General features: G+C 43.0%; 1 protein-coding gene across 2 annotated transcripts in view; it reads right to left on the bottom strand.

The window, feature by feature from the left end:
- Positions 1 to 4769: 4769 nt before the first annotated feature.
- The window catches only part of LOC140728861 (probable ATP-dependent RNA helicase DDX60), a 176981-nt gene continuing 168528 nt past the window's right edge, over positions 4770 to 13222 (bottom strand). For both annotated transcript variants that reach the window (XM_073047895.1, XM_073047896.1), the window contains exon 37: positions 4770 to 6394. In XM_073047895.1, coding sequence (XP_072903996.1) covers positions 6289 to 6394 — 106 coding nt within the window. In that variant the 3' untranslated portion in view covers positions 4770 to 6288. The remainder of the gene's footprint in view (positions 6395 to 13222) is intronic.

Below are 13222 nucleotides of genomic sequence, written 5' to 3'. Positions count from 1 at the left end.
ACATAAATAAACAAATTGTCAATTACCAATTGTGGAGAAACGTTACTTCTGTCTGTCTCTCTCTCTCTCTCCACAGATGCTGCCTTATCTGCTGCGTGTTTCCAGCTTTCTCTTTTATTCTTCTTCTGTCAGTGCTGTCTTGTCTTCTGATTGAGGTGAAGCTCCATTCGTCTTTTATTCTCTGATTGGAGCTTCAGAGGTCTGCTGCTTTGATTGTTCACCCCCGACTGGGACTGATAGTGAACAGTAACACTAATACTGTGGAAGAGCGAGGAGTAGCTACTCTGACTGCCCCGGTGTGGCTGCAGGAAATGGAGAGTGCATATACATAACTGGAAGAATAAAGCTGTGGACAGAATTTTGAAATTGGAGGTGCAAAGAGACTTGTGAGTCTTAGTTTCGAATGAGGGGTATGGATAGGGTAAATGCAAGCAGGCTTCTTCTAGTGAGATTGTGTGAGACTAGAACTAAAGGTCATGGGTTGAGGGTGAAAGGTTAGATGTTTCAGAGGAACATGAAGAGGGACTTGAGGACCTGAGTTCTAGGGAAAGGTTGAATAGGTTAGGATATTATTCCCTAGAGAGTAGGAGAATGGGGTGGTTTAATAGAGATATACAAAATTATGAGGAGTATAGACAGGGTAAATGTGAAGCAAGCTTTTTCCACTGAAGTTGGATGTGTCTAGAACTTGAGGTTATAGGTGAAGGGTGAAAGGTGAAATGTTTAAGGGGATATGAGGGGCAACTTCTTCAGTCTGATGGTGAGAGTGTGGAATGAGCTGTCAGTGGAAGTGGTGAATGTGGGTTTAAAAGAAATTTGGATAGGTAATAGGATGGGAGGGCTATGGTCTAGGTGCAAGTCGATGGGACTAGGCAGATTAATAGTTTGACATGGACTAGATGGGCCAAAGGGCCTGTTTCTGTGGCTCTATGACTTTTACTCTAATTCCCTTGATGTTAACTTGCAGGTTAAGTCAGTACTAAAGAAGCCAAATTGAATTCATTTAGGTGATAATTAATCTGATTATTGTTTTTATTTTGTCTTGGAGAAACTGGGACCTCTGGGGTGACTTTGATCTGATTGTCACTGAGTATAAAGACTACCAACGTGGCAAAGCACCCATTGACTAATGGACAGTGGTGATCCCTTCTCTTCTATGTCCAACGTGCAATAAGATCAGGACCTACACCACCAGGTTCAAGAACAGTTGTTATGCTTCAACTATCTGGGACTTGAACCAAAGGGGATAACTCCACTCAACTTCACTTGCCTCATAGTTGAACTGTTCCCACAACCAATGGACTTGCTTTCAAGGACTCTTCTTCATCTCATGTTCTCGATATTTGTTTCTTATTTATTTCTAATTATGTTTGTTTTTTTTTCTATTTTTTTTGTATTTGCACAGTTTTTAGTCTTTTGCATGTTGGTTGTATGTCCGTCTTTGTTGTGTGTGGTTTTTCAGCGATCCTACTGTATTTCGTTGTTTTATTATGAATGCCTGCAAGAAAATTAATCTCAGGGTAGTACAACCGAGATAAATTTGTTTTGGACTTTGACTATTTGACATTCTGACCCCAGGGAAAAGACTGGCCATCTGCTCTATTAGATCTAAAGTTCAAAGCTAGTTTATTATCAAAATAGATATATGTCATCATATACAACTCTGAGATAAATTTGCTTTGAACTTTGTAAGACCCTGAGATTCATTTTCTTGCAGGCGTTCATAGTAAAACAACGAACCAATGAAAAACTACACAAAAAAGACAGTGGAGAGCAGACTCGACGGGCTGAATGGTCTAATTCTGCTCCTAGGTCTTATGGTCAACTGATCTTTGCCCAATCTACTGGCTTTGCTCTCACTGCCGGATTTGTTATCACCAGGTATCCGGTCTCTGAGCTTTACACGAGCAAGGAATTTCATTGCACCCTGATCAATATGGCAATAAACTCCTGTGAATCTGAACCTGAACCGTGGGTGAACACTGGTTTAATATGAGACCGTGGGTGTACACTGGTTTAATATGGGGTCGTGGGTGTACACTGGTTTAATATGGGATTGTGGGTGTACACTGGTTTAATATGAGACCGTGGGTGTACACTGGTTTAATATGAGACCGTGGGTGTACACTGGTTTAATATGGGATTGTGGGTATACACTGGTTTAATATGGGATTGTGGGTGTACACTGGTTTAATATGGGACCGTGGGTGTACACTGGTTTAAAATGAGACCGTGGGTGTACACTGGTTTAATATGGGATTGTGGGTGTACACTGGTTTAATATGAGACTGTGGGTGTACACTGGTTTAATATGAGACCGTGGGTGTACACTGGTTTAATATGAGGCCGTGGGTGTACACTGGTTTAATATGGGGCCGTGGGTGTACACTGGTTTAATATGGGATTGTGGGTATACACTGGTTTAATATGAGACTGTGGGTGTACACTGGTTTAATATGAGGCCGTGGGTGTACACTGGTTTAATATGGGGCCGTGGGTGTACACTGGTTTAATATGGAATTGTGGGTGTACACTGGTTTAATATGGGGCCGTGGGTGTACACTGGTTTAATATGGAATTGTGGGTGTACACAGGTTTAATATGGGTCCGTGGGTGTACACTGGTTTAATATGGGATTGTGGGTATACACTGGTTTAATATGGGGCCATGGGTGTACACTGGTTTAATATGAGACCGTGGGTATACACTGGTTTAATATGGGGCCATGGGTATACACTGGTTTAATATGAGGCCGTGGGTGTACACTGGTTTAATATAGGGCCGTGGGTGTACACTGGTTTAACATGGGATTGTGGGTGTGCACTGGTTTAATATGAGACCGTGGGTATACACTGGTTTAATATGAGACCGTGGGTGTACACTGGTTTAATATGGGGCTGTGGGTGTACACTGGTTTAATATGGGATTGTGGGTGTACACTGGTTTAATATGGGATTGTGGGTATACACTGGTTTAATATGAGACCGTGGGTGTACACTGGTTTAATATGGGACCGTGGGTGTACACTGGTTTAATATGGGACCGTGGGTGTACACTGGTTTAATATGGGGCCGTGGGTGTGCACTGGTTTAATATGGGATTGTGGGTATACACTGGTTTAATATGAGACCGTGGGTGTACACTGGTTTAATATGGGGCTGTGGGTGTGCACTGGTTTAATATGGGGCCGTGGGTGTGCACTGGTTTAATATGGGTCTGTGGGTGTACACTGGTTTAATATGGGACCGTGGGTGTACACTGGTTTAATATGGGGCCGTGGGTGTGCACTGGTTTAATATGGGATTGTGGGTATACACTGGTTTAATATGAGACCGTGGGTGTACACTGGTTTAATATGGGACCGTGGGTGTACACTGGTTTAATATGGGACCGTGGGTGTGCACTGGTTTAATATGGGATTGTGGGTATACACTGGTTTAATATGGGACCGTGGGTGTACACTGGTTTAATATGAGACCGTGGGTGTACACTGGTTTAATATGGGGCCGTGGGTGTACACTGGTTTAATATGGGATTGTGGGTATACACTGTTTTAATATGGGGCCGTGGGTGTACACTGGTTTAATATGGGATTGTGGGTATACACTGGTTTAATATGAGACCGTGGGTGTACACTGGTTTAATATGGGGCTGTGGGTGTACACTGGTTTAATATGAGACCATGGGTGTACACTGGTTTAATGAGACCGTGGGTGTACACTGGTTTAATATGGGGCTGTGGGTGTGCACTGGTTTAATATGAGACCGTGGGTGTGGGTTGGTGTAATATGGGACTGTGGGTTTTCGCTGATACAACATGGGACTGTGGGTGTACGTAGATGTTTTATGAGACCATGAGTGTATGTTAATGTGATAATGAACTGTGGGTGTACATTGACGTAATATGGGACTGTGGGAGTACGTTGAATTGACATGGGACCACGGGTGTGACACAGATGTACTATGTTTCCATGGCTGTGACATTGATATAATTCAGGATGGAAAGCATAATACAGAAACTTTGCTGTGATATTAATCCTATACAGGACTTGACACTGGTATCCACTAAAGCCCCCAGTAATGTTGTTGCGCAGGAATATATGCTGTGGATTCAATGTTATTGGCAAGCAACTTGAAGAGGCAGCAGAGTGTCATAGTTACATGCACAGAATGCCGGAGGAGCTCAGCCTGTCAGGCAGCAGCATGGAGGGAAATAAACTGCCATTATTTTCAGCACCTTGGTTCCCCAAAACGACATTAACTGTCTGACCTGACCTGCCGTGGTTCTCCAGTATTTTGTGTGTGTTGGCTTCGATTTCCAGCATCTTCACAATCACTGTGTTTATGAGGGTCACAGTTAGTACAGAATCATTTTAGGATCATACAATCAGTATGCAGTGTACAACTCGGAGATTATTCTTCTCGAGATAGTCATGAAATAAAGAAAATACATGGAAGTCAGTTCAAAGAGAAACAGTAAACCCACCCACCCAGCAAAAATAAAGGTCATCATGATCACCAACCCCCCCCCCCAGCATCAACACAGTAAGAACAGCAGCCCCCAGATCACCTTACCATGCACAAGAAAACTAACTAAGGACATCGAGCTCCAATCCCCTCTGACCTAACAGAAAACCAATGAAAAGAATGGGCAAAAACACAGAATATAAAAACCATGAGACTGAAAAAGCCCATAGTCCTGTCATGTACCTGTGATGGCTCTGTAAGTTTTTATTGCACCTGTGCATACATGCACTTGTACACACATCTATATACTCGACTTTGACTTTATTCAAAAGAATTTTAAAAGATTAATGTTATTTCACACATGTACATATATCAAAACATGGAGTGAAATGTATTGTTTGAGTCAAATCAATCTGCAAGCATTGTAGTGGCCAGCCCTCAAATGTTGCCACATTCCCAGCGCCAATGTAGCATGTCTGCAACTTATTAACCCTAAGCCGTACACATGGGAGAAATGTGCGAGAAAACCAGAGAGCCCAGAAGTAAATCCTACGGTCATAGGGTACAGACGCCACAGAATTGAATCCCGAATACTGATCGGTGATCACTGGCGCTGTGATAGCGCTAAGCTAACTGCTATCCTTTGTGCCGCCAACTGGATAGACAGGCTCGAAAAGTTGGCCTACTGGGGCTGAATGGCTTCTTCCTGAAGGTGGAAGTGAATTAATACAACTTTATTCCAATATATTGATAACAAATATCCCCAAAATCAGAAGCAATCATAGAACATTGAACAGTACAGCACAGGAGAAGACCCTTCAGCCCATAATGTGCCAAATCAATTAAATTAGTAATCAAATGGCCAACTAAACAGGGAGTGGACTAATAATGGCCAGTTTTCTCATTCATGTGCCTATCTCAACGTCTCTTAAAAGCCTCTAATGTATCTGCCTCTACCACCAAGCCAGGCAGCACATTCCAGGTCCCAGCACCCTCTGTGTGAAAAACTTGGCCCTTATATCTCCTTTGAAATCACCCCCCTCGCCTTAAACTCATGTCGTCTACTATTAGACACTTAAACCCTGGGAAAAATATGACGTCTGTCTGGTTATCTATCAGTGTGTAATTTTTGCAACACATGATTATCTGGCACTGAAGGGAAGAGGCAGATCAGATTCAAAGTACACTTAATGTCAAAGAATATATAAATTATACAACTCTGAGATTTGTTTGCTTACAGACAGCTGCAAAGCAAGAAACTCAAAAGAACTCAATTAAAAAAAAATTAACACCCAATGTGCAGAGAAAGACAAATAAAACACAAATCATGCAAACAATAGAAGCACGCTACAGCATTCCGAACCAAGTTGAGTCCATGGACCCGGATCAGCTAAGGATCTTAGCAGTAGAGTGCTCACTCAGGTTGAGTATGAGGTTCTGCTGAGGAGTTTTCTATTGCTGTGACCCCAGCTGGCTGGAGAGGCCAGTCCAGGATCCACATGCTCTGGTGCAGTGTGGGCAAGAGTAAGTGGTGGCTGTGTTCAGTGACTGGGTCTTTTGGTTTTCAGCCTCTCCTTTCGCTTGTTCTCTAAGGCACAGCAGAGGTTGCTCTCATGTAGCGCAGCTTCTTGAACAGATTTCCTCCGGGCGTATCTATTGAGGTCAATGTGTTTAGATGTAATGTTGGATTTCTTCAGGCTGATTTTGATGTCTTTGAAATGTTTCCTTTGCCCACCAGACAGAATCTTATCATAGCTCAGAACTGTCCCCATGCCTTCCTATACCGCATTCAATGATGACGGTGTTGGAATCTTCAGTGCATTAGCTGGAAACTTTGTGAAGCTTAGCACAGTAATCCTCTGTGAGCTGCTGAAAAGCTAATACAACAGGGTCGTCATCCCTGTCGCACAAGTCCGCTAGAGACGTGCTGTAAAAACAAAAGCCATTGTTGGAGATTAATGATTGAATCACTTAATACAGCTGACATGGAAGGAAGCATTGGAATCCACTGAGTCTACAGCAGTTCTGAGAGCAATATTCTTACAGACAAAAAGCTTCACAGCACAAGAACAGAAAACACACTCAGTCCATCCTGTACGTATTAAAGCAACTACTGAGTGTATGTTTTCATGGTCTTTTGCTGCTGTAGCCCATTCACTTCACGATTCAATGTGCTGTGCATTCAGAGATGCTCTTCTGCGCACCACTGTTGTAAAGAGTGGTCATAAGACCACAAGGAGCAGAAGGAGTCCATTCGGCCCATCAGGTCTGCTCCGTCATTCAATCACAGGCTGATCTAATTCTTCCAGTCATCCCCACTCCCCTGCCTTCTCCCCATACCCTTTGATGCCCTGGCTAATCAAGAACCTATCTATCTCTGCCTTAAATACACTCAATGACTTGGCCTCCACAGCCACTTGTGGCAACAAATTCCACAGATTTACCACCTTCTGACTAAAGTAATTTCTCTGCATCTGAGTTCTAAAAGAACATCCTTCAATCCTGAATTCATGCCCTCTTGTCCTAGCCTCCCCTACCATGGGAAATAACTTTGCCATATCTAATCTGTTTAGGCCTTTTAACATTCTGAATATTTCTATGAGATCCCCCCCTCATTTTCCTAAACTCCATGGAATACAGCCCAAGAGCTGCCAGGCATTCTTCATACAGTAACTCTTTCATTCCTGGAATCATTCTCGTGAATCTTCTCTGAACCCTCTCCAATGTCAGTATATGCTTTCTAAAATAAGGAGCCCCGAACAGCACACAATACTCCAAGTGTGGTCTCATGAGTGCCTTATAGAGCCTCAACATCACATCCCTGCTCTATACCTCTAGAAATGAATGCCAACATTGCATTTGCCTTCTTCACAACCGGCTCAACCTGGAGGTTAACCTTTAGGGTATCTTGCACAAGGATTCTCAAGTCCCTTTGCATCTCTGCGATTTGAATTCTCTCCCCATCTAAATTATAGTCTGCCCATTTATTTCTTCCATCAAAATGCATGACCATACACTTTCCAACATTGTATTTCATTTGCCACTTCCTTGCCCATTCCCCTAAATTATCTAAGTCTCTCTGCAGGCTCTCTGTTTTCTCAACACTACCCGCTCCTCCACCTATCTTTGTATCATCAGCAAGTTTAGCCACAAATACATTAATACAGTAGTCCAAATCATTGACATATATTGTAAAAAGCAGCAGTCCCAACACTGGACTCTGTGGAACTCCACTGGTAACCGGCAGCCAGCCAGAATAGTGGCTTTATTCCCACTCTCTGTTTTTTGCTGATCAGCCAATGCTCCACCCATGCTAGTAACATCTACTGCATCTCCTTTGTCTACCCTGCTTGTAATTTCCTCAAAGAATTGCAGTAGGTTTGTCAGGCAGGATTTTCCTTTCCGGAAACCATGCAGGCTTTGGCCTATCTTGTCATATGCCTCCAGGTACTCCGTAATCTCATCCCTAACACTCGATTCCAACAACTTCCCAACCACTGATGTCAGGCTAACAGGTCTCTAGTTTCCTTTCTGCAGCCTCCCACCCTTCTTAAATAGCGGAGTAACATTCACAATTTTCCCGTCATCCGGTACAATGCCAAAATTTATCGATTCTTGAAAGATCATTGGGAATGCCACCGCAATCTCTCCAGCTACTTCCATCAGAACCCGAGGGTGTATTCCATCAGGTCCAGGAGATTTATCCACCCTCAGACCATTAAGCTTCCTGAGCACCTTCTTGGACGTAATTTTCACTGCACCTGCTTCAGTTCCCTGACGCTCTTGAATGTCTGGTATACTGCAGACATCTTCTACTGTGAAGACTGATGGAAAGTACACATTCAGTTCCTCTGTCATCTCTGCATCTCTCATTACAATTTCTCCAGCGTCATTTTATATTGGTCCTATATCTACTCTTGGCTCTCTTTGACCCTTTATATACTTAAAAAAGCTTTTAGTATCTTCTTGATATTAGTTGCGAGCTTCCTCTCACAATTCATCTTTTCTTCCTGAATAATCCTCTTAGTTTCCTTCTGCAAGTTTTTAAAAGCTCCCCAATCCTCTATTTTCCCACTAGCTCTGGCTTCCTTGTATGCCCTCTCTTTTGCGTTATTTGAGTTACTGGTGCCTTCCTGTCAGCTTGAACAGATTTAGCCATTCTCCTCTGAACTTTCTCATTAAAAAGGCATTTCTGTCCACAGAACCGGGTGTTTTTAATTTATCTCACCATTCTCTGCAAACTTTAGAGACTGTTGTGCATGAAAATCCCAGGAACATAGCACTGTCTGAGATACTCAAACTATCCTGTCTGGCACCAAAGTGCATTTATTATCAAAGTATATATACTATATACAACTTTGAGATTTGTCTCCTTACAGGAGCCCAATAGAACCCATTAAAAAGACCATCAAACACCCAATGTGCAAAAACAAATCATGCAAACGATAAAAGTAAGCGAATAAAATTCAGGACAGATTATCCAACGATCATTCTGCGGTCAAAGTCACTTAGATAACATTTTTCCCCCATTCTGATGCTTGGTCTGAACAACAGCTGAACCTCTTGACAGTGCCTGTATTCTTCTATGCATTGAGTTGCTGCAGATTCGATATTTGCATCAACGAGCAGGTGTGCCTAATAAAGTGGCCACTGAGTGTAGAAGGAGGCATTGCACTCCAATGAGTCTACATCAGTCTCAGAGCAACACAAGTATGGAGAAATAGAGATTGACAGAACAGGAAAGGAAAATAAATTTTGTGTTAACTTGTTTTTCCTCACAACTTCTGAGAGGGTGAATTTTATTCCCTTATCTCATATTTTTGGGTAGTGAGTTATGAATTCTGTAAGGGTGAATTTCTGTACTTGAACAACTGTAACTCAGAGATTGCCTATACTCCATGTGACTGAACCAAAGTTTCCTAAAGATTAGCTTTATTTGTGTCGTTGAAAGTTACAATGAAATGACTCATTTGAATCAACGACCAACGCAGTCTGAGATGTGCGTGAGGGCAGTCTACAAGTGTCACCATGCTTCCAGCGCCAATGTAGCATGCCCACAACTCACCAACCCTAAACAGTACATCTTCAGAATGTGGGGGGTGGGGGAATGAAGCTCCTGGAGGAAACCTGCACAATCAGAGGGACAATGTACAGACTCCTTACAGACAGCAGTAGGAGTCGAACCCCAAGCGCTGACTGCTAGTGCTATAATAAAGGTCGAAGTAAATCTATTATATATGTCACTATACACAACCCCAAGATTCATTTTCTTGTGGGTATACTCAATAAATCTAATCACCATAGTAGAATCAATGAAAGACTGCACCAACAGGGCATTCAACCAGTGTGAAAACAACAACAAATAGTGCAAATACAAAAAGAAAAAGAAATAATGAAAAATAAGTAAGTAAGTAAATAAAGAAGCAATAAACATTGAGAACATGAGATGAAGAGTCCTTGAAAGTGAGTCTGGAGGTTGTAGGAACATTTCAATGATGGGGCAAGTGAAGTTATCCCCTTTGGTTCAAGAGCCTGATGGTTGAGGGGTAATAATTGTTCCTGAACCTGGCGGTGCAGGCCCTGAAGCTCCTGTACCTTCTTCCTGATGGCAGCAGTAAGAAGAGAGCATGACTTGGGAGGTGAGGGTCCCTGTTGATGGATGCAGCTTTCCTGCGGCAATGCTCCATGTAGATGTGCTCAACGGCGGGGAGGGCTTTACCTGTGATGGACTGGGGGTATCCACTACTTTTTGCTGCACTTTCTGTTCAAGCACATTGGTGTTTACACACCAGGTTACACTAACCACTACACTACCGTACTGGCCCAAGATAAAATCCCAACTCGTATAGTCTAAGCTTTGACCTATGAAGGCAAGCATGTCATAAGCCTTCTTCATTACCCTAACAACCTGTGTTGCCACTTTCAGGGAACGATGGACTTGGACCCCTCGGTCTCTGTTCATTAATGTTTCTTGGTGCCTGATCAATTTATTGTACAGTATATGTCCTAGCCCTATTTTATTACCTGGAGCACAGGAGAAGAAAGAGAGATGTATTAGAGGGATACAAAATTATGAGATAGGGTGAATTCAAGCAGGCTTTTTCCACTGAGAGGATATAATCGGATAGTGAGAAGGGGTGACTTGAGGTATGGAGTGACGATAATCCTAACTCATGGATAGAACAGATCACTCTCACCCTTCCTGTTCATACACCTGTTCAAAAAATCTGCACCTTCCCAATTTCCTATTTGGGCAATAAGACATAGGAGCAGAATAATGCTGTTCAACCCATTGAGTCTGCTCCACCATTCCATCATGGCTGATTTATTCTCCCTCTCAGCCCCATTTTTCTGCCTTCTCCCCATAATCTTTGATGCCTTGAATAATAAAGAACCTATCAACTTCTGCTTTAAATATACCCAATGACTTGGCTTTCACAGCCGTCTGGATAGATTAACATAGTGGCACAGTAGCATAGCAGTTAGCACAACTCTTTACAGTACCACTGACCATCGATAAAAGGCAAGAATGGGTCACTTTGACCAGTGACCATTCAGCGTTTGGGATTGATTAGTAAGAGCAAAGTAAAGGAAGACAGGGGTGATCGCAATGGCTGTCATCTGAGTGGACAGAGTCAGAGTGGTGACCTTAAGGCTTTAGATCTTTGAGGCTTCAGCAAAGGGAGGCGTCTCTCAGAGAAAGCAAATGAAAGAAAAGCTCAAGATTTTTCCTTCTCTTCTCAGAATCAGAATCAGATTTATTATCACCGGCATGTGTCGTGAAATTTGTTAACTTAGCAGCAGTTCAATGCAATACATAATATAGAAGACAAATAAATAAACAAACAAACAAATAAATAAATAAATAGATAAATCACAATATATGCATCTTGGAGATTAAAAATCGTGCAACAACAGAAATAATATATATTGAAAAAGTGAGGTAGTGTTCATGGGTTCAAAGTCCATTTAGGAATCAGATAGCAGAGGGGAAAAAGCTGTTCCTGAATTGCTGAGTGTGTGCCTTCAGGCTTCTGTACCTCCTACCTGATGGTAACAATGAGAAAAGGGCATGCCCTGGGTGCTGGAAGTCCTTAATAATGGACGCTGCCTTTCTGAGACACCGCTCCTTGAAGATGTCCTGAGTACTTTGTAGGCTAATACCCAAGATGAAGCTGACTAGATTTACAACCCTCTGCAGATTCTTTCGGTCCTGTGCAGTAGACCCCCATACCAGACAGTGATACAGCCTGTCAGAATGCTCTCCACGCTACATCTATAGAAGTTTTTGAGTGTTTTTGTTGACATACCAAATCTCTTCAAACTCCTAATGAAGTATAGTCACTGTCCTGCCTTCTTTATAACTGCATTGATATCCTGGGACCGGGTTAGGTCTTCAGAGATCTTGATACCCAGGAATTTGAAACCACTTACTCTCTCCACTTCTGATCCCTCTATGAGGATTGGTGTGTGTTCCTTCGTCTTACCCTTCCTGAAGTCCACAATCAGCTCTTACGTCTTACCGACGTTGAGTGCAAGTTTGTTGCTGCGACACCACTCCACTAGTTGGCATATCTCACTCCTGTACGCCCTCTTGTCACCACCTGAGATTCTACCAACAATGGTTGTATCGTCAGCAAATTTATAGATGGTATTTGAGCTACACAGTCATGGTCATAGAGAGAGTAGAGCAGTGGGCTAAGCACACACCCCGCCAGAGTTGTCGTACATTCGATGTCATCTCCAACTTCATTCGAAAGTATCTCTTTGCCCTTGAAATAGTCCTCTGCAAGTCAGATCTGGTTTTCTGGTACAGACCTGGGTTGCCAGCCTTGAATGCCACAGATCTGGCCTTCAGCAGACAACGTACCTCCTGGTTCATCCACGGCTTTTGCTTTGGGAATATACAGCAAGTCTTTGTAGGCACACACTCATCCACACAGGTTTTATGAAGTCTTTGTATCTGATCAGCTAGGAGAGTAGAGATGTCTGGCAGGATAGTGGAATGCTCCTCTTACAGGATGTGGGAAAGCAGGGAGACCTTCAGTGTCCCTGACAACTACAACTGTCAGAAGTACATCCAGGTGCAGCTTCTAACAAACTGTGTTATGGAATTGGAGCTGGAACTGGATAAATTCCAGATCATTCAGGAGGCTGAAGGGGTGATAGATAGGACATATAGAGAGATAGTTACACCCAAGGTGCAGGACACAGAAGCCTGTGTGAACATCAGTTAAGGGAAAGGGATTAAGGAGCCAGTGCAGAGTACCCCTGAAGCCATCCCCCTCAACATCAGATACATCATTTTGGATACTGTCGGGAGGGATGACCCAACAGAGGAAAATCACAGTGGTTGGGAGTATGGCACTGTGTCTGCCTCTATGACTCAGAAGGAAATGAGATAGAAGAGGTACACTGTGGTGATAGGGGATTTGTTAAAAAGGGGAATGGACAGGAGGTTCTGTGGGTGAGAATGAGATTTCTGGATGATATGTTACTTCCCTGGGTGCCAGGATCTGGGATATCTCAGATTGAGTCCTCAGCATTCTTAAATGGGAGGGTGAACAGCCAGAAGTTGTGGTCCATGTAGGTACCAATGACATGGGTAGGATGAGTGATGAGGTTCTGCATAGGGAGTTCAGGGAGTTAGGTTCTAAGTTAAAGGGCAGGACCTCCAGGGTTGTGATTTCAGGATTGTTACCAGTGCCATGTGCTAGTGAGACCAGAACTGGGAAGATTATACAGTTTAATACAT

Source organism: Hemitrygon akajei, chromosome 6, assembly GCF_048418815.1.
Source record: "Hemitrygon akajei chromosome 6, sHemAka1.3, whole genome shotgun sequence".
Taxonomy (NCBI): domain Eukaryota; kingdom Metazoa; phylum Chordata; class Chondrichthyes; order Myliobatiformes; family Dasyatidae; genus Hemitrygon; species Hemitrygon akajei.
The sequence above is the reverse complement of the archived record's forward strand: the minus strand, read 5'-3'. Positions and strand labels throughout refer to the sequence as shown.